Raw genomic sequence first — 26,800 nt, 5'->3', positions numbered from 1 at the left:
TACATACATACACATCTTCAACAGTAGATACACGTTTTTATTTTTCATATTTCATTTAATACATATTCCTATTATCACATATTGTTATTATTGTTCTTCTTCACGCGTATCATCGTCATCGTCGTCATCGTCGGTCGTACGCACCGCTACGGCGACACGAATCATCATCATCGTCGCATCTCACCCGATTATATATCATCATCATCCCGATTTCGATTTTTTTTTTTTTTTTTTTTTTTTTTTATAAGTCGATGACGTTTCACTTTTTACAGAACGAGCCTACTACTGCGCGCGGAGCTCGCGTCATTTTGCACGTAGACCGGAATCATTCATACTTATTATCGGTCTGTTTTATTCGTTCTTTCTTTTCTATTCATCTACTTCTATCATTCTCCCAACTCCTCTTTTTCCTTTCTTTATTTATATTTTTTCTAACTTCTATTCTTCTTTCTTTCACTTACGCCTTCCGATGATTCTACTACTACTACTACTACTACTATCCATCCCATTCGTGATACGATTCCTCGCAAACGACGGATCGTTATTATATTAATGTATTTTTTTTTTTTTTTAATTCTATTCTTTTCTTCTATCTTTTCGCGTCTCACTCGTTCGACATGTAATCCTACGATAGCCGTTAGTAGATCGATCAATCGTTATAATTCACTAGATAATATTCGCTCCCGACCCGGAGGCAGGTCTCTCTCTCGGCCCGGACGCTCTCCGGCGGTCCGTCGGCGTTCGCGTGTGTTACGTCCGGCCGCTTCGGGGGGCCCTCGCTCCGCCACCGGAGGCCCTCCGCGGCCGGCGGACGTCTCGGACCCGGGGCCGGGTCCTGCCCGACGGGGGCGGCGCGCGCCCGGGCCGCCAGCTCGCCGGGGAGACGCATTCGCGGCCGGCTTTCGGCCGCCCAACGCTGCCGCCCTGCAGCTTTTGCGCCTCTAAACGTCCGCCGCGCCGCGGCCCGGCCCCCGGGCCGGCCGACCCGGCCGCCGGCCGACGGCGGGACCTCCCGGCCGCGGGACCCGCCGCGCTCCGCGTCCCCGGGCGGATCCGTTCGGCCGCCAGGGCGGTTTTCGTCCGGCCGCCTAAGCATAAATGACAACACTTTTCATCGGCAAAATCGACAAGCGCGCACCGACCGTCCGCGACACGGTATAAATTTTTACCGACAGGCGAGAACGAGCGCCGTCTGACGACAAATACGGGAACTAATCGTCCCCCCGCAACCGCTCTACGCTCGCTACAGAACGCAACGCAACAAGACTCGCAAGATGGCAGACACAGCAGCACCCGCGGCCGCCTCCCCCCTGCCGGCGACTCCGGCCAAGAAGGCGAAAGCGTCCGCCGCCGCCGCCTCCAAGAAGCCGAAGGCGAAGCCCTCGCACCCGAAGACGTCCGAGATGGTGAACAACGCCATCAAGGAGCTGAAGGAGCGCGGCGGCTCCTCCCTGCAGGCCATCAAGAAGTACATCTCGGCCAACTACAAGGTCGACGCGGACAAGCTGGCCCCGTTCATCAAGAAGTACCTCAAGGGGGCCGTCGAATCCGGCGCCCTGGTGCAGACGAAGGGCAAGGGAGCGTCCGGTTCGTTCAAGCTGGAGGCGAGCAAGGCGAAGGCGTCGGCCGGCGGGGCCAAGAAGAAGAGCAAGCCCGCCGCGTCCGCCGCTTCCAAGAAGCGCGCCGCCCCCGCCAAGGAGAAGAAGCCGGCCGCGGAGAAGTCATCCGCCGCCGCCGCCGCCGCGAAGAAGAAGCCCGCCAAGAAGGCGGCCGCGGCTCCCGCCAAGGCGAAGAAGGCCGCCGCCTCCCCGGCAGCCAAGAAGGCGGCCGCGAAGAAGGCCGCCCCCGCCAAGGCGAAGAGCCCGACCAAGGCGAAGAAGACCGCCAAGCCGCCCACCAAGAAGCCCAAGGCGCCGAAGCCCAAGAAGGCCGCCGCCCCGAAGGCCAAGCCCGCGGCAAAGAAGGCCGCCCCGAAGAAGTAGGGGTGGAGTCGTCTTTGTCGTCGTCGCCGCAGCAGCCGCCGTTGCATATTGTCATATTGCACAGATCACGCAGAAGAGTCAAAAAGCCCTTGTCAGGGCTACCAAACGATTCACACACACACCTATTCGGAACACGCTCAGTCGTCTTTCGTGACTTTCGTGAATTTTCATTATTATTTATTTTCATCGAAATGGGATGATTTATTAAATATCTCTCGTATACCATATACGAACTACATGCACTCCCATGCCACACGAGCGTTCACACTCCGGCCTAGAATATTTCGCTCGACAGTCATTAGTCAGCGGACGTTGCGTCATAATATAAAATATAATATATATCGATACAAAGTACAACAGTTTTTGAAAGAAAAGGCAACGCCGCGCGCGCCACCTGCAAAACTATTCACACAAACGCATCCGGATCACGCGTAGTCGGATCGTTGTCACGTGAATATGGGATGACCTACTATTAATCTCTCTCTCCTTGTATACGCGTACACTCCCACGACACGTGATTGTTTCCGGCCTGGAATCTTTCACTCGAGAGTGATTAGCGACGTTACTTACGCCCACAATATACATACATTGTATAAGTAAGTAAACTAAGTTTGAGTTCTCTCTGGTCGTAACAGCTGTCACCGTTTCCAGGCGAAACAGCTGTCACCCTTTTGCTGTCACTCTCATTTCTTTTATGTTTTTTTTTATTAAGACTCCCAAATTTGCGTCGCGTATTATAATATGTACATTTATATAAACATGAATACAATTCAGGAAAGGATAGAGAGAGAGAGCGAGAGTGAAAAAAAAATCAATGATTTGTACGCACTATCATCGTGTGCGGATACCCCGCTCCCTTGCGGTTCTCGAAGCCGTACGAGAGAGAAAAAAGAAAGAAATAAAGCAAAGCTCTATCCATCCACGTAGGTAATTGTATTGTGTTATTTAAATTTCGAAAAGCGAAAAACGGTTACGACATGGGTCGGTCAGGCAGTTGTTGGCCCTGAGAAGGGCCGTTTTTTGTTTTCAAATCGCATTCACATCGCGCGTAGCAGCGCGGTGCGGTGGTGGCGGTGGCGTGCGGGCGTCGGGACGGCCGGGGCGAATGTATCTCGCGCTGCGTGCGGTGCGGTGAAGAGCGGTGAAGAGCGGTGAAGAGCGGCGAAGATCGGCGACTTAACCTCCGAAACCGTACAGGGTGCGGCCCTGGCGCTTCAGGGCGTAGACGACGTCCATGGCGGTGACGGTCTTCCTCTTGGCGTGCTCGGTGTAGGTGACCGCGTCCCTGATCACGTTCTCGAGGAACACCTTCAGGACGCCGCGCGTCTCCTCGTAGATGAGACCGGAGATGCGCTTGACGCCGCCTCGGCGGGCCAGACGGCGGATGGCCGGCTTCGTGATGCCCTGGATGTTATCGCGGAGGACTTTCCTGTGTCGCTTGGCGCCTCCTTTCCCCAGACCTTTTCCTCCCTTTCCGCGACCGGTCATCTTCTCTGCGTGTGGTCTTCTTTTCGGTTACAGTAGTCGCTGCTCGCACGGTGCTCTACCGTGCGTGTGTAGGATTCGTGTGGCGTTTTTCGCCGGCCGGGGCCGCTTTTATGCACCAGACGTGCGCCCGCGTCTCCCCTCGCCGCCGAGCGATCCGACAGCTACGACGACACGCGCGCCGTCTCACTCTCGCGCGCGAGCAGCGAGGGCGAGAGGCGAGAGGATCGGCGCGACTCGGTATCGCGTCACGCGAATATATGTCTCAGTTTGTTATATGCATAACATTATTCCAGGCTAGGTTTTGAGTGTTTTTCGTAATTTTTCTGCATGCACATTTCTCCGGGGAGGATGCGATTGTTTCTCCACTCTATCTCCCGTCTCGCTTCACCGTCGAGCCCGTCCCGTCCCGTCCCGTCCCGTCCCGTCCCGTCCCGTCCCGTCCCCTCCGTCCCGCCCGACCGCCCGGCGGTTGGGAATATTCGAATCGGCCAATGGCGTCGGCCCATCCCCCCCCACGGGGGAGACGGTATTTTCGATAAATATGACGCGCCCGGGAAATTTTTCCGAATAGAGAGAAGAATCCTACTCAGCTACAGCCATGGCACGTACGAAGCAGACCGCTCGCAAGTCCACCGGGGGCAAGGCGCCCAGGAAGCAGCTGGCCACGAAGGCGGCCCGCAAGAGCGCCCCGGCCACCGGCGGCGTGAAGAAGCCCCATCGCTACAGGCCCGGCACGGTCGCGCTCAGGGAGATCCGCCGCTACCAGAAGAGCACCGAGCTGCTGATCCGCAAGCTCCCCTTCCAGCGCCTGGTGCGCGAGATCGCCCAGGACTTCAAGACCGACCTCCGCTTCCAGAGCTCGGCCGTCATGGCCCTGCAGGAGGCGAGCGAGGCCTACCTGGTCGGCCTCTTCGAGGACACGAACCTGTGCGCGATCCACGCCAAGCGCGTCACCATCATGCCCAAGGACATCCAGCTGGCCAGGCGCATCCGAGGCGAGCGCGCCTAAGCGAGCTCTATGCGACGAGACGCGGCACGATTTTCGGTCGGTCGGTCGATCGGTCTGATTGACTAACACGCAGTACAGTGGTATCGGGCGGCCGTCACCTCGACCCGTTCCGATCGGTCGATCGATTCGAATAAAAATGGTCCTTTTCAGGACCGCATACACCTTAATCATCCACAATCGAATTCGCCAGCAGTATGATTTTGATACTCGTAGCAGTATGATTTCGATACTTGAGTAAAAAAAAAAAAAAAATATATAATAATAATAATAATAATAATAACTTCCAATAAATTAATATGTATTTTACTCGCGAATCAATAGTAATTTTAAACATTCAAATCACGCAAGAGTACCGGAACGTACGATTTATTAATTTCATTATCGTCTCAGCGCTGAGATCATGTCGCATTTCGTTTTAATTACCTAACGTCCAAGCGCGACACGGCTCATCATGACCCTACTCAGGCTTTGACTCTTATTAATTTCATATATTTCACGAGTGAAAATTCTAAACAAAAACACTCGCCGAGATCATCTCGTATTGACACGCGTCGTAAGTTGCGTGCGCCGGGCGCTTTACCCATCGCGCATTCATTTACTTGCGATTTTTATTCATTTCATTATCAGTGTTTCTAGCATATCATATCGGTACTACCATACTATACCACAATTCAGGTCCGCGCACACGGACGGAACGGTCCTAGCGCGCTTCGGATATATTTCTTAAATGTACATAAATAATGAGAATAGTTATAAAATCAGCGAACGGGTAACGATTGGCAATAAATACATGTGGCGGTCCTGAAAAGGACCTTTGTGTACACTACTCTGCGAGATGATGATGAAACGGGCGGAGGAGTCCGGGGAGTAGAGAGAGAAGAGTGGAGGATGAGCGGGCGCAGAATCATCATTCTTACGCCTTCTTCTCGGTCTTCTTGGGCAGGAGCACGGCCTGGATGTTGGGCAGGACGCCTCCCTGGGCGATGGTCACCCCGGAGAGCAGCTTGTTCAGCTCCTCGTCGTTGCGAATGGCCAACTGAAGATGACGGGGGATGATCCTCGTCTTCTTGTTATCCCTGGCGGCGTTGCCGGCCAACTCCAGCACCTCGGCGGCCAGGTACTCCATGACGGCGGCCAGGTACACGGGCGCACCGGCGCCGACCCTCTCGGCGTAGTTGCCCTTCCTGAGCAGCCTGTGGATACGGCCGACGGGGAACTGCAGACCGGCGCGGTTCGAGCGGGACTTTGCCTTTCCCTTCACTTTGCCTCCCTTTCCGCGACCCGACATGGCGAGTGGTCGGAGATCTGAACTGGTTCTCTGCGATATGCGAAGCGAGGATGTGCGAGCTGGAGTGCGCGCACGTTGCGACCGTCGAGAGGTGAGTCAAGTCAAGTCAATGGCGAAAACGGGCGCACACACCTTATTTACGCCCTCCGCGAAGCGCACGCAGCGCCGCCGGGACCGGTCCCGCGGGGGGACCCTCCCCTGCCGCCGGCCCGGACGGCCCGACCGGCGGCCCTGGCTGGGTGCGCCGACCGAAGTGACAAAAACGGTCGATTTTTCAGTTTGCGCCACGCACACCGCACAGTACAGACAGTCCACCGCGACTCCTCTGCTCCACTCTACGCCGCATCTATTCCGAGATAAGAAGAGACAATGCCGCCCAAGACGAGCGGAAAGGCAGCCAAGAAGTCGGGCAAGGCCCAGAAGAACATCTCCAAGGGGGACAAGAAGAAGTCGAAGCGCAGGAGGAAGGAGAGCTACGCCATCTACATCTACAAGGTGCTCAAGCAGGTGCATCCCGACACCGGAATCTCCAGTAAGGCGATGAGCATCATGAACAGCTTCGTGAACGACATCTTCGAGCGCATCGCCGCCGAGGCGTCCCGTCTCGCCCACTACAACAAGAGGTCGACGATCACCAGCAGGGAGATCCAGACCGCCGTCAGGCTGCTGCTGCCCGGGGAGCTGGCCAAGCACGCCGTCAGCGAGGGCACCAAGGCCGTCACCAAGTACACCAGCTCCAAGTAGGCGCCAGCGCCAGCGCCAGCGCGTTGAAACACGACGCGACACGCACACGGACGCGCGATATTCGTCTGCACCGAATATTGTAATCTATACACACCGACATCGTCATCATCATAATAATCATCGACATCAACAGCGCCGTCGTCGTCTACGTTAAACCATCTAATACAGCGCAATTAACAAAGGTCCTTATCAGGACCACCACACGAATAATCCAAATACTTACTGCAAATATATTATACTATAGACAGATGTGTGTGTAAATAATAACTACGATAATAGAACGAGAAGCGCAACAGTGATAAGCGCCCCGTAACGGATCGCGCAACCGGCCGCGCCGCGGTGCGCGGCGATTGCCTATCGCACGATTAGCCGGGCGTCCGATCAAAATTGTCCTTTTTTTATATAAAAAATCATATACGTACGCATGTATATTATATATATACACATTTTTTTCTCCTTCTTTTTATTTGGCCGTTGTTTCGGTTGCAAAATTGCTGTCACCTTTCGCAGTTTTTTGTTTTTGGTTTTTTTTTTTTCCCCGAGCGGAACTGCTGTGATTTTTTTTTGAGTTCTCTCTGGTCGTAACAGCTGTCACCTTCTTCTTCTTCTTCAGTTTTAGGGCGAAACAGCTGTCACCCTTTTCAGGCGAAACAGCTGTCACCCTTTTGCTGTCACTTTCATTTCTTTTATGTTTTTTTTTTTTTGACTCCCAAATTTGCGTCGCGTATTATGATATGTACATTTATATAAACATGAATACAATTCAGGAAAGGATAGAGAGAGAGAGCGAGAGTGAAAAAAAATCAATGATTTCTACGTACTATCATCGTGTGCGGATACTCCGCTCCCTTGCGGTTCTCGAAGCCGTACGATTCTATCATACTATCGTACGTACGGTGCCATATCCTCGAGGGCCTCTTCGACATGTCACCTTACCTAGTCATTTTTTTTTTTTTTTTTTTTTCCCCCTTTCCTTCGCTTCTTCTTCATTCTTTATGCATACTAATATACACCTGACAACTATTCTCATTACAAATACCATTTCCGATCACCTACCGAACTCGCCCCGACATTCGACATACATACATACACATCTTCAACAGTAGATACACGTTTTTATTTTTCATATTTCATTTAATACATATTCCTATTATCACATATTGTTATTATTGTTCTTCTTCACGCGTATCATCGTCATCGTCGTCATCGTCGGTCGTACGCACCGCTACGGCGACACGAATCATCATCATCGTCGCATCTCACCCGATTATATATCATCATCATCCCGATTTCGATTTTTTTTTTTTTTTTTTTTTTTTTTATAAGTCGATGACGTTTCACTTTTTACAGAACGAGCCTACTACTGCGCGCGGAGCTCGCGTCATTTTGCACGTAGACCGGAATCATTCATACTTATTATCGGTCTGTTTTATTCGTTCTTTCTTTTCTATTCATCTACTTCTATCATTCTCCCAACTCCTCTTTTTCCTTTCTTTATTTATATTTTTTCTAACTTCTATTCTTCTTTCTTTCACTTACGCCTTCCGATGATTCTACTACTACTACTACTACTACTATCCATCCCATTCGTGATACGATTCCTCGCAAACGACGGATCGTTATTATATTAATGTATTTTTTTTTTTTTTTAATTCTATTCTTTTCTTCTATCTTTTCGCGTCTCACTCGTTCGACATGTAATCCTACGATAGCCGTTAGTAGATCGATCAATCGTTATAATTCACTAGATAATATTCGCTCCCGACCCGGAGGCAGGTCTCTCTCTCGGCCCGGACGCTCTCCGGCGGTCCGTCGGCGTTCGCGTGTGTTACGTCCGGCCGCTTCGGGGGGCCCTCGCTCCGCCACCGGAGGCCCTCCGCGGCCGGCGGACGTCTCGGACCCGGGGCCGGGTCCTGCCCGACGGGGGCGGCGCGCGCCCGGGCCGCCAGCTCGCCGGGGAGACGCATTCGCGGCCGGCTTTCGGCCGCCCAACGCTGCCGCCCTGCAGCTTTTGCGCCTCTAAACGTCCGCCGCGCCGCGGCCCGGCCCCCGGGCCGGCCGACCCGGCCGCCGGCCGACGGCGGGACCTCCCGGCCGCGGGACCCGCCGCGCTCCGCGTCCCCGGGCGGATCCGTTCGGCCGCCAGGGCGGTTTTCGTCCGGCCGCCTAAGCATAAATGACAACACTTTTCATCGGCAAAATCGACAAGCGCGCACCGACCGTCCGCGACACGGTATAAATTTTTACCGACAGGCGAGAACGAGCGCCGTCTGACGACAAATACGGGAACTAATCGTCCCCCCGCAACCGCTCTACGCTCGCTACAGAACGCAACGCAACAAGACTCGCAAGATGGCAGACACAGCAGCACCCGCGGCCGCCTCCCCCCTGCCGGCGACTCCGGCCAAGAAGGCGAAAGCGTCCGCCGCCGCCGCCTCCAAGAAGCCGAAGGCGAAGCCCTCGCACCCGAAGACGTCCGAGATGGTGAACAACGCCATCAAGGAGCTGAAGGAGCGCGGCGGCTCCTCCCTGCAGGCCATCAAGAAGTACATCTCGGCCAACTACAAGGTCGACGCGGACAAGCTGGCCCCGTTCATCAAGAAGTACCTCAAGGGGGCCGTCGAATCCGGCGCCCTGGTGCAGACGAAGGGCAAGGGAGCGTCCGGTTCGTTCAAGCTGGAGGCGAGCAAGGCGAAGGCGTCGGCCGGCGGGGCCAAGAAGAAGAGCAAGCCCGCCGCGTCCGCCGCTTCCAAGAAGCGCGCCGCCCCCGCCAAGGAGAAGAAGCCGGCCGCGGAGAAGTCATCCGCCGCCGCCGCCGCCGCGAAGAAGAAGCCCGCCAAGAAGGCGGCCGCGGCTCCCGCCAAGGCGAAGAAGGCCGCCGCCTCCCCGGCAGCCAAGAAGGCGGCCGCGAAGAAGGCCGCCCCCGCCAAGGCGAAGAGCCCGACCAAGGCGAAGAAGACCGCCAAGCCGCCCACCAAGAAGCCCAAGGCGCCGAAGCCCAAGAAGGCCGCCGCCCCGAAGGCCAAGCCCGCGGCAAAGAAGGCCGCCCCGAAGAAGTAGGGGTGGAGTCGTCTTTGTCGTCGTCGCCGCAGCAGCCGCCGTTGCATATTGTCATATTGCACAGATCACGCAGAAGAGTCAAAAAGCCCTTGTCAGGGCTACCAAACGATTCACACACACACCTATTCGGAACACGCTCAGTCGTCTTTCGTGACTTTCGTGAATTTTCATTATTATTTATTTTCATCGAAATGGGATGATTTATTAAATATCTCTCGTATACCATATACGAACTACATGCACTCCCATGCCACACGAGCGTTCACACTCCGGCCTAGAATATTTCGCTCGACAGTCATTAGTCAGCGGACGTTGCGTCATAATATAAAATATAATATATATCTGTAGCCGACGTAAAGAAAACGTAGATTTAGAAATAGAATTAATTAGCTTAGGGACCTCGGTATGTGTTAGCAATGTACTACCCCCTCAATAAAGACTGAAATGTGTCGCTTTCGGGGGTGGTCTTTGCCCATACCGAGGAGAGAAATAGCTCTAGGTTAGATTAAGCTATTTTTAAGATATCTATAAGACTGAATATATTGTAATGTGTATACTGCTCTGCGGTGCGCGCTCGACTGCGCCGAAGTAGCGGAGTGGGGATGTCCTTATACGTGCTAGAGGGAGACGGTACGCGAATGCCCTCGCTCCCTCTACGCCGTGATTGGCGGACATACCCCCCTCCGCGATTGGTCAGGCACGGCCGGGCGGCGCTACGGCGAGGCACCCAGAGCGGGTATATATAGGGGTGTATTCAAGTTAATAAATCAGATTTCGACCGACTACCGCTGCGTTTTCTTCTCTCCGCCCCGCTTCTTCCCGACTTCGCTGCCCGCCCGGACTCATCGCCCCTCAGGAACATTCGACCGCCGCTACCCCCTGGACTTGGACTCGGATTTACTTTGGAGCTGACTGCACCCGGACTGGACGACGACGGAGCCGCCGCGACGACCCGACGGAGCGATACCGGACTTACGACCCGGTTGCCTGCTGCGTGCAGGTTGCGACTGCCGGTGCTACGTACCGCCTTCGCCGGCGATCGCAAGGGATCTCTGGGCTTTCGGTGGATCTCTACGCGGGTAGATTCACCGTCGAGCGCGGCCGCGGACTGAGACTTGCCCGGCCGCTCTGCGCTGACGCCAGCACCTGCGGCATCTACAGTACTTTGTGCTGCGGCGCGATTGCCTAGTCGCCGCGTCGCGTACAAGTTGGTCCTTCGAGCCGGATCTTCACCGCAGAGCGCCTAGAGATGACTTCGAGAACCCCATCGCTTCGCTCAGGGAGAGGAGGCACACCACCCAGAGAAGAACCGCCAATGGAAGGAGACTCTGTCGAATCGGATTCGTCAGAGGACACCGTCCAAAGGCTAAGAACGCAAGTTCGAAATCTCCGCGCTACACTACGAGACGTCGAGAGCAGCCGCGGACGCGCGGACGCGAATCCCGAGCCCGCGGCGCGTACAACAGACATGGACAACATCATGACAGTATTATCGAGGATGGCGGTACTATTAGAGGCTTCGCAAGGAAGGAGCCCGGCTTCAGTCCCAGAAGACGTCAGCAGGGTCGGCGCTTTGATCGCGCGCCAGTCCACTGCCAAGGATTTACCCGTCTTCGCCGGAGAGCCGCAGGAATGGGCCACGTTCAAATCGCAGTACACTCAGTCGACGGAGATGTGCTGCCTTTCGGATCCGGAGAACCTCCTGCGTCTACAACGCGCATTGAAGGGACGAGCTAGAGAATCGGTATCATCATTACTCGTGGACCCGAGCCAAGTAGGCGTCATAATGAAGACGTTAGAACTTCACTACGGTCAGCCGGACATCGTTGTGTCATCTCTACTGGAAAAGGTGAGAAGACTCCGCTGCATACAGAACGACGGATCGACGCAGGCATTAGTGGACCTATCGAGTGCAGTTCGGAACGCGATAGCGACCTTGGAAAGCTTCGGCGGGGACTACATGTCGACGCCTCAGCTGCTAAGCGAGCTAGTGAGCAAGTTGCCGCTGTGTATGAAGTTTCTATGGTGGTATAGCAGAAGGGGAGACCCCACAAGGCCCACCGCGAAGGATTTCGCGCTGTTTTTGGAAGACATGACGGAATCGGCAATGATAGGCGGCGGTATAGAGCCGCACGTATATAGCGGAAAAGACAGACAGCGCGAGAAGCTTCACAAGCGGGAGCAGGTGCATACAGTGATTTCTGTGGAGAAAAATGTGAATAGTGTCGTGTCATGTGTTTTGTGCGGACAGAGCCACTGGTTGCAATCTTGCCAGGAGTATCTAGAGTGTAGTGTCACAGAGAGATGGAACATAGTGCGACGGAAAAATCTGTGCTACGCGTGTCTAGCGAATACTCACCGGTATGTGAGTTGCAAAAATACGAGGAAGTGCGGCGTCGATGGGTGCCGCCGAACGCACCACAAAACACTTCATACGAGGGATCGAGCCGAAGTGCGCGAAGCTCGATCCGACTCAGACATAAGAGCGCCAGATAGCAGCGCCCGCCGGGATTCGCCCGCTGCTGCCGGCACCGGGGGCGCTAGACCACTCGCGGACGAGAGACAAGCCGCGAGTACGAGCGAAAGGAACATCGACTCCGGACACAGTTCCCGAGTCTACAACTTGGTTACGAGCACGCACGCTCGTGAGGAGCCAGTGCTCCTGAAGGTGATCCCCGTCACCCTAAGCGGTCCGCGCGGAGAAGCGGACGTCTATGCATTGCTCGACGAGGGATCAACCATAACACTGCTGGACTCGAAGATTGCCAACGACATCGCGGAACCAGGGGGTGCCCGAGGATTGAGGATTCACGGTGCTGGCGGGATGTGCGTTACCGATGCAACTTCGAGGAAGGTGACACTGGAGGTGCGCGGGACTGCGAAGGGACAATTCTCGCTCCGTGCAAACACGATTCGGAAGCTGCATCTACCGCCACAACCGGTGGCTAGTATAGATGGTAGGGTGCAGCATGTGCGCCCGCAATTACTGATCGGCCAGGACAACGCCTCACTTATTGTGTCAAGAGAGGCGCGTAATTGCGGGAACTACATCGCCTCCGAGACGGCCCTGGGAACGGTCGTTCATGGGGGGCGATTCCGCCAGACTTGCGTCAATACACTGATGGCGTTAAGTGCGGACCAGAGGCTGGAAGAGCTAGTCCAGCGGAACTATGCTGTGGATGCGCTGGGAATATGCGCTGCAGCGAAAATATCGCGCCAGGAGGCGCAAGCCATAGAGGTCATGAAGGCTACGACCCGTTTCCTACCTGAAGGGCGGTACGAGACGGGGCTTCTATGGAAGGAAGGCGGGCCTTGTTTGGAAAACAATCGCCGTATCGCGCTGAACCGCTTCTCAAGCTTGGAGAAAAAGTTCAGAAAGGATAGTCAATTCGCCGGGGCCTACCGAAGGAAGATTGAAGAATATCTCGCCAAGGGGTACGCGCGGGAATTGGCAACGGCCGAAATAGAGGACACTTCGAGTGGGCGATGGTACCTCCCCCACTTCGCAGTAACAAACGTAAACAAGCCCGACAAATTACGTATTGTGTTCGACGCCGCCAGCTTTTGTAACGGGGCCTCATTGAATGGCATGTTGGCCAATGGACCGGATCTCCTCTCATCGCTTGTGGGGAATATCATGCGATTTCGCGAGGGGAAGGTCGCGCTGGCGGCGGACATAAGGGAGATGTTTCTCCAAATAAAGATAAGGAAGGAGGACCAGCGGGCGCAGCTGTTCCTCTGGCGAAATAATCCCGACGAGGAAATTCGGGAGATGGTTATGACGTCTATGACGTTTGGCGCTGCATGTTCCCCGAGCAGCGCCCAATATGTGCGGAACCGGGTCGCGGAAGACCACGGGCAGGACATGCCCGCCGCCAGAGATGCCGTGCTTCGAAAGTTCTACATGGACGACTACATGGATGCTGTGGATCGCACGACAGATGCGATTCGATTGCGCAGAGAGGTCTGCGAACTTCTACAGCGGGGCGGGTTTACCCTCGCGAACTGGGCGAGTAACGATCCCGCAGTCCTAGAAACAATCCCCGAGGAATTGAGGGGCAAGTGCGCGCGAGACATTATCAGCGGAACCTCGACGACTGAGAGAGTTCTGGGGATAAAATGGGACCCGGTGACTGACGAGTTCCGCTTCAAGTTTGCGGCGTCACGGGAGGTCCCGGCCGGGAGGCCAACGAAAAGGAAAATCCTGAGCGAGGTCATGAGCATATTCGACCCGCTCGGGTTCGTCGGGTGTTTGACGATACGCCCACGGATTCTACTGCAAGATATCTGGCGATCCCACATAGGGTGGGACGAGGAGATAAGCATAGAACAGGCAGATAAGTGGCGCACTTGGATAAACATACTGCGCGAGACCGAGTGCGCCATCCCGCGGCGCGTGGCGAGCAAGGGCCAGCAGGTAGAGCTGCACGTGTTTTCCGACGCATCGGAACAAGCTAGCTGCGCCGTTGCGTATATCGTAGAGGACACCGCCGCCGGGAAAAGGGCGACATTTGTGGCCAGCAAGTGTCGGGTGAGCCCGTTACGGGCGCTGTCAATTCCACGCCTGGAATTGCAGGCCGCGCTTATAGCTGCGCGGCCAGCAGCCACCATCAAGAAGGAATGCGGCGTACAACTGCGGGAAACATTCTATTGGACGGACTCCATGACGGTGCTGTGCTGGGTCCGGAGCGATTCCCGCATCTACACGCCGTTTGTGGCCCACCGCCTGGGGGAGATAGATGAGCTCACGAAGGCTCGTGAGTGGCGGTGGGTTCCAGGGAAACAGAACCCGGCTGATCTCGGGACACGAGACGGCGAGATACCGGACATATCGCCGACCGGTGTATGGTTCAGCGGGCCAGAATTTATTAGAAGAGGAAGGGATGAATGGCCGCCGCTCAAGGTGACGACGGCAGCATCTCAATCAGAAGTGGAGCTTAAGTGCGCGGACAGCGCTATCGTTATGACAATGCTCCCCGACGAATTACGGTTTTCGTCGTGGAGACGTCTAATCCGGACTACGGCGTGGGTACTGCGGTTTGTAAATCGGTGCCGAAAAAGGAGTCCGGGGAGCGCTACGCTCACGGTCCAGGAGCTCGAGGAATCAGAAAGGGCATGGATAAGGATATGCCAAGAAGACAGCTACCAAGCCGAGATAGCTGCAATCAGACGGGGGGAGTGCCTCCCGCGGGGGAGCCGCTTGATAGGGCTGACCCCGTTCCTAGATAACGAAAGCGTCCTGCGAATGGGGACGCGCATAACCAAAGCGCCCGCTGTGAGCGAGCCCATGAAGGCGCCAGTAATATTAGACGGCGCACACGCATACACCCGATTGATGATCCGGCACTACCATGAGTCGCGACTGCACGCAAGCACGGAGCGAACACTCGGCGAGATTAGACAACAGTTTTTCATCACCCGACTGCGGACCAATGTGAGGAAAGTAATCTACGAGTGTCGCTTCTGTAGGATGCAGAAAGCGCGACCGCAGCCGCCGCTCATGGGACAATTGCCAGTCGGCCGCCTGGATCATCACGTCAGGCCGTTCACCCATTGCGGGGTGGACATGTTCGGGCCCGTACACGTCACGATCGGAAGGCGACGTGAGAAACGGTACGGGGCCCTGTTTACGTGTATGGTGACGCGGGCGGTGCACATAGAAGTCACACCGTCACTGAGCACCGACTCGACGATACAGGCGCTGAGAAGGATGGCCGCTCGCAGGGGGCACCCTAGTACCATATACTCGGACAACGGCACTAACTTCAGGGGAGCTGACAAGGAGCTCGCGGACGCCATGAGAGGACTGGCTGATGATCCCGAGCTCCAAAACGAGGCCACGAAGAGGGGAATCGAGTGGGTGTTCAATCCGCCATCGGCACCTCATATGGGGGGAGCCTGGGAACGGCTCGTCCGGTCAGTAAAAAGGGCGCTGATGGCAATACTTAAAGAACAGTACCCTCGGGAGGAGACGCTAATGACGGCGATAGCGGAGGCCGAGTATACAGTTAATACTCGCCCCCTGACACATGTTTCGCTGGATAGCCGAGACGCCGCCCCTCTGACACCGATGCACTTCCTCATCGGGTCGAGCGGGGCCCAACCACATTTGGCGGACTACAGAGGCGTACCGCCGGGAATATGCCTGAAGAAGCAATGGCGCGTGGCACAGAAGCTAGCGGATGCTTTCTGGAAGAGATGGATGCGGGAGTATCTTCCGACGCTACAACAGAGGCGAAAGTGGCAACAGGCTGCCGCACCTATTAGGGTCGGCGACATCGTGGTGATCACGGACGCAGCCCTGCCGCGGAACGAATGGCCGCGGGGGCGCGTCATAGCAGTCACCCCGGGGAAGGACGGACAAGTGAGGAGCGCCAGGGTCCAGACAGCCGCCGGAACATACACGAGACCCGCCATCAAGCTCGCCGTATTGCTGCTGGGAGACGACGTCGGCGCAAGGATGCCTCCTCGGCAGGGGGGAGTGTAGCCGACGTAAAGAAAACGTAGATTTAGAAATAGAATTAATTAGCTTAGGGACCTCGGTATGTGTTAGCAATGTACTACCCCCTCAATAAAGACTGAAATGTGTCGCTTTCGGGGGTGGTCTTTGCCCATACCGAGGAGAGAAATAGCTCTAGGTTAGATTAAGCTATTTTTAAGATATCTATAAGACTGAATATATTGTAATGTGTATACTGCTCTGCGGTGCGCGCTCGACTGCGCCGAAGTAGCGGAGTGGGGATGTCCTTATACGTGCTAGAGGGAGACGGTACGCGAATGCCCTCGCTCCCTCTACGCCGTGATTGGCGGACATACCCCCCTCCGCGATTGGTCAGGCACGGCCGGGCGGCGCTACGGCGAGGCACCCAGAGCGGGTATATATAGGGGTGTATTCAAGTTAATAAATCAGATTTCGACCGACTACCGCTGCGTTTTCTTCTCTCCGCCCCGCTTCTTCCCGACTTCGCTGCCCGCCCGGACTCATCGCCCCTCAGGAACATTCGACCGCCGCTACCCCCTGGACTTGGACTCGGATTTACTTTGGAGCTGACTGCACCCGGACTGGACGACGACGGAGCCGCCGCGACGACCCGACGGAGCGATACCGGACTTACGACCCGGTTGCCTGCTGCGTGCAGGTTGCGACTGCCGGTGCTACGTACCGCCTTCGCCGGCGATCGCAAGGGATCTCTGGGCTTTCGGTGGATCTCTACGCGGGTAGATTCACCGTCGAGCGCGGCCGCGGACTGAGACTTGCCCGGCCGCTCTGCGCTGACGCCAGCACCTGCGGCATCTACAGTACTTTGTGCTGCGGCGCGATTGCCTAGTCGCCGCGTCGCGTACAATATCGATACAAAGTACAACAGTTTTTGAAAGAAAAGGCAACGCCGCGCGCGCCACCTGCAAAACTATTCACACAAACGCATCCGGATCACGCGTAGTCGGATCGTTGTCACGTGAATATGGGATGACCTACTATTAATCTCTCTCTCCTTGTATACGCGTACACTCCCACGACACGTGATTGTTTCCGGCCTGGAATCTTTCACTCGAGAGTGATTAGCGACGTTACTTACGCCCACAATATACATACATTGTATAAGTAAGTAAACTAAGTTTGAGTTCTCTCTGGTCGTAACAGCTGTCACCGTTTCCAGGCGAAACAGCTGTCACCCTTTTGCTGTCACTCTCATTTCTTTTATGTTTTTTTTTATTAAGACTCCCAAATTTGCGTCGCGTATTATAATATGTACATTTATATAAACATGAATACAATTCAGGAAAGGATAGAGAGAGAGAGCGAGAGTGAAAAAAAAATCAATGATTTGTACGCACTATCATCGTGTGCGGATACCCCGCTCCCTTGCGGTTCTCGAAGCCGTACGAGAGAGAAAAAAGAAAGAAATAAAGCAAAGCTCTATCCATCCACGTAGGTAATTGTATTGTGTTATTTAAATTTCGAAAAGCGAAAAACGGTTACGACATGGGTCGGTCAGGCAGTTGTTGGCCCTGAGAAGGGCCGTTTTTTGTTTTCAAATCGCATTCACATCGCGCGTAGCAGCGCGGTGCGGTGGTGGCGGTGGCGTGCGGGCGTCGGGACGGCCGGGGCGAATGTATCTCGCGCTGCGTGCGGTGCGGTGAAGAGCGGTGAAGAGCGGTGAAGAGCGGCGAAGATCGGCGACTTAACCTCCGAAACCGTACAGGGTGCGGCCCTGGCGCTTCAGGGCGTAGACGACGTCCATGGCGGTGACGGTCTTCCTCTTGGCGTGCTCGGTGTAGGTGACCGCGTCCCTGATCACGTTCTCGAGGAACACCTTCAGGACGCCGCGCGTCTCCTCGTAGATGAGACCGGAGATGCGCTTGACGCCGCCTCGGCGGGCCAGACGGCGGATGGCCGGCTTCGTGATGCCCTGGATGTTATCGCGGAGGACTTTCCTGTGTCGCTTGGCGCCTCCTTTCCCCAGACCTTTTCCTCCCTTTCCGCGACCGGTCATCTTCTCTGCGTGTGGTCTTCTTTTCGGTTACAGTAGTCGCTGCTCGCACGGTGCTCTACCGTGCGTGTGTAGGATTCGTGTGGCGTTTTTCGCCGGCCGGGGCCGCTTTTATGCACCAGACGTGCGCCCGCGTCTCCCCTCGCCGCCGAGCGATCCGACAGCTACGACGACACGCGCGCCGTCTCACTCTCGCGCGCGAGCAGCGAGGGCGAGAGGCGAGAGGATCGGCGCGACTCGGTATCGCGTCACGCGAATATATGTCTCAGTTTGTTATATGCATAACATTATTCCAGGCTAGGTTTTGAGTGTTTTTCGTAATTTTTCTGCATGCACATTTCTCCGGGGAGGATGCGATTGTTTCTCCACTCTATCTCCCGTCTCGCTTCACCGTCGAGCCCGTCCCGTCCCGTCCCGTCCCGTCCCGTCCCGTCCCGTCCCGTCCCCTCCGTCCCGCCCGACCGCCCGGCGGTTGGGAATATTCGAATCGGCCAATGGCGTCGGCCCATCCCCCCCCACGGGGGAGACGGTATTTTCGATAAATATGACGCGCCCGGGAAATTTTTCCGAATAGAGAGAAGAATCCTACTCAGCTACAGCCATGGCACGTACGAAGCAGACCGCTCGCAAGTCCACCGGGGGCAAGGCGCCCAGGAAGCAGCTGGCCACGAAGGCGGCCCGCAAGAGCGCCCCGGCCACCGGCGGCGTGAAGAAGCCCCATCGCTACAGGCCCGGCACGGTCGCGCTCAGGGAGATCCGCCGCTACCAGAAGAGCACCGAGCTGCTGATCCGCAAGCTCCCCTTCCAGCGCCTGGTGCGCGAGATCGCCCAGGACTTCAAGACCGACCTCCGCTTCCAGAGCTCGGCCGTCATGGCCCTGCAGGAGGCGAGCGAGGCCTACCTGGTCGGCCTCTTCGAGGACACGAACCTGTGCGCGATCCACGCCAAGCGCGTCACCATCATGCCCAAGGACATCCAGCTGGCCAGGCGCATCCGAGGCGAGCGCGCCTAAGCGAGCTCTATGCGACGAGACGCGGCACGATTTTCGGTCGGTCGGTCGATCGGTCTGATTGACTAACACGCAGTACAGTGGTATCGGGCGGCCGTCACCTCGACCCGTTCCGATCGGTCGATCGATTCGAATAAAAATGGTCCTTTTCAGGACCGCATACACCTTAATCATCCACAATCGAATTCGCCAGCAGTATGATTTTGATACTCGTAGCAGTATGATTTCGATACTTGAGTAAAAAAAAAAAAAAAATATATATAATAATAATAATAATAATAATAACTTCCAATAAATTAATATGTATTTTACTCGCGAATCAATAGTAATTTTAAACATTCAAATCACGCAAGAGTACCGGAACGTACGATTTATTAATTTCATTATCGTCTCAGCGCTGAGATCATGTCGCATTTCGTTTTAATTACCTAACGTCCAAGCGCGACACGGCTCATCATGACCCTACTCAGGCTTTGACTCTTATTAATTTCATATATTTCACGAGTGAAAATTCTAAACAAAAACACTCGCCGAGATCATCTCGTATTGACACGCGTCGTAAGTTGCGTGCGCCGGGCGCTTTACCCATCGCGCATTCATTTACTTGCGATTTTTATTCATTTCATTATCAGTGTTTCTAGCATATCATATCGGTACTACCATACTATACCACAATTCAGGTCCGCGCACACGGACGGAACGGTCCTAGCGCGCTTCGGATATATTTCTTAAATGTACATAAATAATGAGAATAGTTATAAAATCAGCGAACGGGTAACGATTGGCAATAAATACATGTGGCGGTCCTGAAAAGGACCTTTGTGTACACTACTCTGCGAGATGATGATGAAACGGGCGGAGGAGTCCGGGGAGTAGAGAGAGAAGAGTGGAGGATGAGCGGGCGCAGAATCATCATTCTTACGCCTTCTTCTCGGTCTTCTTGGGCAGGAGCACGGCCTGGATGTTGGGCAGGACGCCTCCCTGGGCGATGGTCACCCCGGAGAGCAGCTTGTTCAGCTCCTCGTCGTTGCGAATGGCCAACTGAAGATGACGGGGGATGATCCTCGTCTTCTTGTTATCCCTGGCGGCGTTGCCGGCCAACTCCAGCACCTCGGCGGCCAGGTACTCCATGACGGCGGCCAGGTACACGGGCGCACCGGCGCCGACCCTCTCGGCGTAGTTGCCCTTCCTGAGCAGCCTGTGGATACGGCCGACGGGGAACTGCAGACCGGCGCGGTTCGAGCGGGACTTTGCCTTTCCCTTCACTTTGCCTCCCTTTCCGCGACCCGACATGGCGAGTGGTCGGAGATCTGAACTGGTTCTCTGCGATATGCGAAGCGAGGATGTGCGAGCTGGAGTGCGCGCACGTTGCGACCGTCGAGAGGTGAGTCAAGTCAAGTCAATGGCGAAAACGGGCGCACACACCTTATTTACGCCCTCCGCGAAGCGCACGCAGCGCCGCCGGGACCGGTCCCGCGGGGGGACCCTCCCCTGCCGCCGGCCCGGACGGCCCGACCGGCGGCCCTGGCTGGGTGCGCCGACCGAAGTGACAAAAACGGTCGATTTTTCAGTTTGCGCCACGCACACCGCACAGTACAGACAGTCCACCGCGACTCCTCTGCTCCACTCTACGCCGCATCTATTCCGAGATAAGAAGAGACAATGCCGCCCAAGACGAGCGGAAAGGCAGCCAAGAAGTCGGGCAAGGCCCAGAAGAACATCTCCAAGGGGGACAAGAAGAAGTCGAAGCGCAGGAGGAAGGAGAGCTACGCCATCTACATCTACAAGGTGCTCAAGCAGGTGCATCCCGACACCGGAATCTCCAGTAAGGCGATGAGCATCATGAACAGCTTCGTGAACGACATCTTCGAGCGCATCGCCGCCGAGGCGTCCCGTCTCGCCCACTACAACAAGAGGTCGACGATCACCAGCAGGGAGATCCAGACCGCCGTCAGGCTGCTGCTGCCCGGGGAGCTGGCCAAGCACGCCGTCAGCGAGGGCACCAAGGCCGTCACCAAGTACACCAGCTCCAAGTAGGCGCCAGCGCCAGCGCCAGCGCGTTGAAACACGACGCGACACGCACACGGACGCGCGATATTCGTCTGCACCGAATATTGTAATCTATACACACCGACATCGTCATCATCATAATAATCATCGACATCAACAGCGCCGTCGTCGTCTACGTTAAACCATCTAATACAGCGCAATTAACAAAGGTCCTTATCAGGACCACCACACGAATAATCCAAATACTTACTGCAAATATATTATACTATAGACAGATGTGTGTGTAAATAATAACTACGATAATAGAACGAGAAGCGCAACAGTGATAAGCGCCCCGTAACGGATCGCGCAACCGGCCGCGCCGCGGTGCGCGGCGATTGCCTATCGCACGATTAGCCGGGCGTCCGATCAAAATTGTCCTTTTTTTATATAAAAAATCATATACGTACGCATGTATATTATATATATACACATTTTTTTCTCCTTCTTTTTATTTGGCCGTTGTTTCGGTTGCAAAATTGCTGTCACCTTTCGCAGTTTTTTGTTTTTGGTTTTTTTTTTTTCCCCGAGCGGAACTGCTGTGATTTTTTTTTGAGTTCTCTCTGGTCGTAACAGCTGTCACCTTCTTCTTCTTCTTCAGTTTTAGGGCGAAACAGCTGTCACCCTTTTCAGGCGAAACAGCTGTCACCCTTTTGCTGTCACTTTCATTTCTTTTATGTTTTTTTTTTTTTGACTCCCAAATTTGCGTCGCGTATTATGATATGTACATTTATATAAACATGAATACAATTCAGGAAAGGATAGAGAGAGAGAGCGAGAGTGAAAAAAAATCAATGATTTCTACGTACTATCATCGTGTGCGGATACTCCGCTCCCTTGCGGTTCTCGAAGCCGTACGATTCTATCATACTATCGTACGTACGGTGCCATATCCTCGAGGGCCTCTTCGACATGTCACCTTACCTAGTCATTTTTTTTTTTTTTTTTTTTCCCCCTTTCCTTCGCTTCTTCTTCATTCTTTATGCATACTAATATACACCTGACAACTATTCTCATTACAAATACCATTTCCGATCACCTACCGAACTCGCCCCGACATTCGACATACATACATACACATCTTCAACAGTAGATACACGTTTTTATTTTTCATATTTCATTTAATACATATTCCTATTATCACATATTGTTATTATTGTTCTTCTTCACGCGTATCATCGTCATCGTCGTCATCGTCGGTCGTACGCACCGCTACGGCGACACGAATCATCATCATCGTCGCATCTCACCCGATTATATATCATCATCATCCCGATTTCGATTTTTTTTTTTTTTTTTTTTTTTTTTATAAGTCGATGACGTTTCACTTTTTACAGAACGAGCCTACTACTGCGCGCGGAGCTCGCGTCATTTTGCACGTAGACCGGAATCATTCATACTTATTATCGGTCTGTTTTATTCGTTCTTTCTTTTCTATTCATCTACTTCTATCATTCTCCCAACTCCTCTTTTTCCTTTCTTTATTTATATTTTTTCTAACTTCTATTCTTCTTTCTTTCACTTACGCCTTCCGATGATTCTACTACTACTACTACTACTACTATCCATCCCATTCGTGATACGATTCCTCGCAAACGACGGATCGTTATTATATTAATGTATTTTTTTTTTTTTTTAATTCTATTCTTTTCTTCTATCTTTTCGCGTCTCACTCGTTCGACATGTAATCCTACGATAGCCGTTAGTAGATCGATCAATCGTTATAATTCACTAGATAATATTCGCTCCCGACCCGGAGGCAGGTCTCTCTCTCGGCCCGGACGCTCTCCGGCGGTCCGTCGGCGTTCGCGTGTGTTACGTCCGGCCGCTTCGGGGGGCCCTCGCTCCGCCACCGGAGGCCCTCCGCGGCCGGCGGACGTCTCGGACCCGGGGCCGGGTCCTGCCCGACGGGGGCGGCGCGCGCCCGGGCCGCCAGCTCGCCGGGGAGACGCATTCGCGGCCGGCTTTCGGCCGCCCAACGCTGCCGCCCTGCAGCTTTTGCGCCTCTAAACGTCCGCCGCGCCGCGGCCCGGCCCCCGGGCCGGCCGACCCGGCCGCCGGCCGACGGCGGGACCTCCCGGCCGCGGGACCCGCCGCGCTCCGCGTCCCCGGGCGGATCCGTTCGGCCGCCAGGGCGGTTTTCGTCCGGCCGCCTAAGCATAAATGACAACACTTTTCATCGGCAAAATCGACAAGCGCGCACCGACCGTCCGCGACACGGTATAAATTTTTACCGACAGGCGAGAACGAGCGCCGTCTGACGACAAATACGGGAACTAATCGTCCCCCCGCAACCGCTCTACGCTCGCTACAGAACGCAACGCAACAAGACTCGCAAGATGGCAGACACAGCAGCACCCGCGGCCGCCTCCCCCCTGCCGGCGACTCCGGCCAAGAAGGCGAAAGCGTCCGCCGCCGCCGCCTCCAAGAAGCCGAAGGCGAAGCCCTCGCACCCGAAGACGTCCGAGATGGTGAACAACGCCATCAAGGAGCTGAAGGAGCGCGGCGGCTCCTCCCTGCAGGCCATCAAGAAGTACATCTCGGCCAACTACAAGGTCGACGCGGACAAGCTGGCCCCGTTCATCAAGAAGTACCTCAAGGGGGCCGTCGAATCCGGCGCCCTGGTGCAGACGAAGGGCAAGGGAGCGTCCGGTTCGTTCAAGCTGGAGGCGAGCAAGGCGAAGGCGTCGGCCGGCGGGGCCAAGAAGAAGAGCAAGCCCGCCGCGTCCGCCGCTTCCAAGAAGCGCGCCGCCCCCGCCAAGGAGAAGAAGCCGGCCGCGGAGAAGTCATCCGCCGCCGCCGCCGCCGCGAAGAAGAAGCCCGCCAAGAAGGCGGCCGCGGCTCCCGCCAAGGCGAAGAAGGCCGCCGCCTCCCCGGCAGCCAAGAAGGCGGCCGCGAAGAAGGCCGCCCCCGCCAAGGCGAAGAGCCCGACCAAGGCGAAGAAGACCGCCAAGCCGCCCACCAAGAAGCCCAAGGCGCCGAAGCCCAAGAAGGCCGCCGCCCCGAAGGCCAAGCCCGCGGCAAAGAAGGCCGCCCCGAAGAAGTAGGGGTGGAGTCGTCTTTGTCGTCGTCGCCGCAGCAGCCGCCGTTGCATATTGTCATATTGCACAGATCACGCAGAAGAGTCAAAAAGCCCTTGTCAGGGCTACCAAACGATTCACACACACACCTATTCGGAACACGCTCAGTCGTCTTTCGTGACTTTCGTGAATTTTCATTATTATTTATTTTCATCGAAATGGGATGATTTATTAAATATCTCTCGTATACCATATACGAACTACATGCACTCCCATGCCACACGAGCGTTCACACTCCGGCCTAGAATATTTCGCTCGACAGTCATTAGTCAGCGGACGTTGCGTCATAATATAAAATATAATATATATCGATACAAAGTACAACAGTTTTTGAAAGAAAAGGCAACGCCGCGCGCGCCACCTGCAAAACTATTCACACAAACGCATCCGGATCACGCGTAGTCGGATCGTTGTCACGTGAATATGGGATGACCTACTATTAATCTCTCTCTCCTTGTATACGCGTACACTCCCACGACACGTGATTGTTTCCGGCCTGGAATCTTTCACTCGAGAGTGATTAGCGACGTTACTTACGCCCACAATATACATACATTGTATAAGTAAGTAAACTAAGTTTGAGTTCTCTCTGGTCGTAACAGCTGTCACCGTTTCCAGGCGAAACAGCTGTCACCCTTTTGCTGTCACTCTCATTTCTTTTATGTTTTTTTTTATTAAGACTCCCAAATTTGCGTCGCGTATTATAATATGTACATTTATATAAACATGAATACAATTCAGGAAAGGATAGAGAGAGAGAGCGAGAGTGAAAAAAAAATCAATGATTTGTACGCACTATCATCGTGTGCGGATACCCCGCTCCCTTGCGGTTCTCGAAGCCGTACGAGAGAGAAAAAAGAAAGAAATAAAGCAAAGCTCTATCCATCCACGTAGGTAATTGTATTGTGTTATTTAAATTTCGAAAAGCGAAAAACGGTTACGACATGGGTCGGTCAGGCAGTTGTTGGCCCTGAGAAGGGCCGTTTTTTGTTTTCAAATCGCATTCACATCGCGCGTAGCAGCGCGGTGCGGTGGTGGCGGTGGCGTGCGGGCGTCGGGACGGCCGGGGCGAATGTATCTCGCGCTGCGTGCGGTGCGGTGAAGAGCGGTGAAGAGCGGTGAAGAGCGGCGAAGATCGGCGACTTAACCTCCGAAACCGTACAGGGTGCGGCCCTGGCGCTTCAGGGCGTAGACGACGTCCATGGCGGTGACGGTCTTCCTCTTGGCGTGCTCGGTGTAGGTGACCGCGTCCCTGATCACGTTCTCGAGGAACACCTTCAGGACGCCGCGCGTCTCCTCGTAGATGAGACCGGAGATGCGCTTGACGCCGCCTCGGCGGGCCAGACGGCGGATGGCCGGCTTCGTGATGCCCTGGATGTTATCGCGGAGGACTTTCCTGTGTCGCTTGGCGCCTCCTTTCCCCAGACCTTTTCCTCCCTTTCCGCGACCGGTCATCTTCTCTGCGTGTGGTCTTCTTTTCGGTTACAGTAGTCGCTGCTCGCACGGTGCTCTACCGTGCGTGTGTAGGATTCGTGTGGCGTTTTTCGCCGGCCGGGGCCGCTTTTATGCACCAGACGTGCGCCCGCGTCTCCCCTCGCCGCCGAGCGATCCGACAGCTACGACGACACGCGCGCCGTCTCACTCTCGCGCGCGAGCAGCGAGGGCGAGAGGCGAGAGGATCGGCGCGACTCGGTATCGCGTCACGCGAATATATGTCTCAGTTTGTTATATGCATAACATTATTCCAGGCTAGGTTTTGAGTGTTTTTCGTAATTTTTCTGCATGCACATTTCTCCGGGGAGGATGCGATTGTTTCTCCACTCTATCTCCCGTCTCGCTTCACCGTCGAGCCCGTCCCGTCCCGTCCCGTCCCGTCCCGTCCCGTCCCGTCCCGTCCCCTCCGTCCCGCCCGACCGCCCGGCGGTTGGGAATATTCGAATCGGCCAATGGCGTCGGCCCATCCCCCCCCACGGGGGAGACGGTATTTTCGATAAATATGACGCGCCCGGGAAATTTTTCCGAATAGAGAGAAGAATCCTACTCAGCTACAGCCATGGCACGTACGAAGCAGACCGCTCGCAAGTCCACCGGGGGCAAGGCGCCCAGGAAGCAGCTGGCCACGAAGGCGGCCCGCAAGAGCGCCCCGGCCACCGGCGGCGTGAAGAAGCCCCATCGCTACAGGCCCGGCACGGTCGCGCTCAGGGAGATCCGCCGCTACCAGAAGAGCACCGAGCTGCTGATCCGCAAGCTCCCCTTCCAGCGCCTGGTGCGCGAGATCGCCCAGGACTTCAAGACCGACCTCCGCTTCCAGAGCTCGGCCGTCATGGCCCTGCAGGAGGCGAGCGAGGCCTACCTGGTCGGCCTCTTCGAGGACACGAACCTGTGCGCGATCCACGCCAAGCGCGTCACCATCATGCCCAAGGACATCCAGCTGGCCAGGCGCATCCGAGGCGAGCGCGCCTAAGCGAGCTCTATGCGACGAGACGCGGCACGATTTTCGGTCGGTCGGTCGATCGGTCTGATTGACTAACACGCAGTACAGTGGTATCGGGCGGCCGTCACCTCGACCCGTTCCGATCGGTCGATCGATTCGAATAAA

General features: G+C 55.1%; 14 protein-coding genes across 14 annotated transcripts; 9 read left to right on the top strand and 5 right to left on the bottom strand.

The window, feature by feature from the left end:
* The first annotated feature begins 1,195 nt into the window (after nucleotides 1-1,195).
* Nucleotides 1,196-2,088, top strand: LOC148299224 (uncharacterized). The gene has a single exon (XM_088276294.1). The coding sequence runs from the start codon at nucleotides 1,275-1,277 to the stop codon at nucleotides 1,980-1,982; it is 708 nt and encodes a 235-aa protein (XP_088132420.1). The 5' UTR covers nucleotides 1,196-1,274; the 3' UTR covers nucleotides 1,983-2,088.
* A 758-nt stretch (nucleotides 2,089-2,846) lies between these two features.
* LOC148299223 (histone H4) lies at nucleotides 2,847-3,548 on the bottom strand. The gene has a single exon (XM_088276284.1). It carries the CDS (start codon nucleotides 3,468-3,470, stop codon nucleotides 3,159-3,161), a length of 312 nt encoding a protein of 103 aa, XP_088132410.1. The 5' UTR covers nucleotides 3,471-3,548; the 3' UTR covers nucleotides 2,847-3,158.
* A 430-nt stretch (nucleotides 3,549-3,978) lies between these two features.
* Nucleotides 3,979-4,479, top strand: LOC148299222 (histone H3). Its single transcript, XM_088276279.1, has one exon. The coding sequence runs from the start codon at nucleotides 4,069-4,071 to the stop codon at nucleotides 4,477-4,479; it is 411 nt and encodes a 136-aa protein (XP_088132405.1). The 5' UTR covers nucleotides 3,979-4,068.
* Nucleotides 4,480-5,279: 800 nt separating this feature from the next.
* On the bottom strand, nucleotides 5,280-6,117 carry LOC148299221 (histone H2A). Its single transcript, XM_088276281.1, has one exon. It carries the CDS (start codon nucleotides 5,765-5,767, stop codon nucleotides 5,393-5,395), a length of 375 nt encoding a protein of 124 aa, XP_088132407.1. The 5' UTR covers nucleotides 5,768-6,117; the 3' UTR covers nucleotides 5,280-5,392.
* Nucleotides 6,118-6,136: 19 nt separating this feature from the next.
* On the top strand, nucleotides 6,137-6,511 carry LOC148299220 (histone H2B). Its single transcript, XM_088276280.1, has one exon. The coding sequence runs from the start codon at nucleotides 6,137-6,139 to the stop codon at nucleotides 6,509-6,511; it is 375 nt and encodes a 124-aa protein (XP_088132406.1).
* Nucleotides 6,512-8,784: 2,273 nt separating this feature from the next.
* LOC148299219 (uncharacterized) lies at nucleotides 8,785-9,676 on the top strand. The gene has a single exon (XM_088276283.1). It carries the CDS (start codon nucleotides 8,864-8,866, stop codon nucleotides 9,569-9,571), a length of 708 nt encoding a protein of 235 aa, XP_088132409.1. The 5' UTR covers nucleotides 8,785-8,863; the 3' UTR covers nucleotides 9,572-9,676.
* A 1,144-nt stretch (nucleotides 9,677-10,820) lies between these two features.
* Nucleotides 10,821-16,058, top strand: LOC148299218 (uncharacterized). The gene has a single exon (XM_088276282.1). The coding sequence runs from the start codon at nucleotides 10,821-10,823 to the stop codon at nucleotides 16,056-16,058; it is 5,238 nt and encodes a 1,745-aa protein (XP_088132408.1).
* A 1,384-nt stretch (nucleotides 16,059-17,442) lies between these two features.
* Nucleotides 17,443-18,144, bottom strand: LOC148299217 (histone H4). The gene has a single exon (XM_088276291.1). The coding sequence runs from the start codon at nucleotides 18,064-18,066 to the stop codon at nucleotides 17,755-17,757; it is 312 nt and encodes a 103-aa protein (XP_088132417.1). The 5' UTR covers nucleotides 18,067-18,144; the 3' UTR covers nucleotides 17,443-17,754.
* Nucleotides 18,145-18,574: 430 nt separating this feature from the next.
* Nucleotides 18,575-19,075, top strand: LOC148299216 (histone H3). The gene has a single exon (XM_088276296.1). It carries the CDS (start codon nucleotides 18,665-18,667, stop codon nucleotides 19,073-19,075), a length of 411 nt encoding a protein of 136 aa, XP_088132422.1. The 5' UTR covers nucleotides 18,575-18,664.
* Nucleotides 19,076-19,877: 802 nt separating this feature from the next.
* Nucleotides 19,878-20,715, bottom strand: LOC148299215 (histone H2A). Its single transcript, XM_088276288.1, has one exon. The coding sequence runs from the start codon at nucleotides 20,363-20,365 to the stop codon at nucleotides 19,991-19,993; it is 375 nt and encodes a 124-aa protein (XP_088132414.1). The 5' UTR covers nucleotides 20,366-20,715; the 3' UTR covers nucleotides 19,878-19,990.
* A 19-nt stretch (nucleotides 20,716-20,734) lies between these two features.
* LOC148299214 (histone H2B) lies at nucleotides 20,735-21,109 on the top strand. Its single transcript, XM_088276287.1, has one exon. It carries the CDS (start codon nucleotides 20,735-20,737, stop codon nucleotides 21,107-21,109), a length of 375 nt encoding a protein of 124 aa, XP_088132413.1.
* Nucleotides 21,110-23,381: 2,272 nt separating this feature from the next.
* Nucleotides 23,382-24,274, top strand: LOC148299213 (uncharacterized). The gene has a single exon (XM_088276293.1). It carries the CDS (start codon nucleotides 23,461-23,463, stop codon nucleotides 24,166-24,168), a length of 708 nt encoding a protein of 235 aa, XP_088132419.1. The 5' UTR covers nucleotides 23,382-23,460; the 3' UTR covers nucleotides 24,169-24,274.
* Nucleotides 24,275-25,032: 758 nt separating this feature from the next.
* Nucleotides 25,033-25,737, bottom strand: LOC148299212 (histone H4). The gene has a single exon (XM_088276290.1). The coding sequence runs from the start codon at nucleotides 25,654-25,656 to the stop codon at nucleotides 25,345-25,347; it is 312 nt and encodes a 103-aa protein (XP_088132416.1). The 5' UTR covers nucleotides 25,657-25,737; the 3' UTR covers nucleotides 25,033-25,344.
* Nucleotides 25,738-26,164: 427 nt separating this feature from the next.
* LOC148299211 (histone H3) lies at nucleotides 26,165-26,665 on the top strand. Its single transcript, XM_088276299.1, has one exon. The coding sequence runs from the start codon at nucleotides 26,255-26,257 to the stop codon at nucleotides 26,663-26,665; it is 411 nt and encodes a 136-aa protein (XP_088132425.1). The 5' UTR covers nucleotides 26,165-26,254.
* The last annotated feature ends 135 nt before the right edge of the window (nucleotides 26,666-26,800 follow it).

The sequence above is a fragment of the Brachycentrus maculatus genome, unplaced genomic scaffold (genome assembly GCF_059751285.1).
Source record: "Brachycentrus maculatus isolate JH-2025_06_01 unplaced genomic scaffold, ASM5975128v1 h1tg001279l, whole genome shotgun sequence".
Lineage (NCBI taxonomy): Eukaryota > Metazoa > Arthropoda > Insecta > Trichoptera > Brachycentridae > Brachycentrus > Brachycentrus maculatus.
This window is presented reverse-complemented; position numbering and strand designations above follow the sequence as displayed.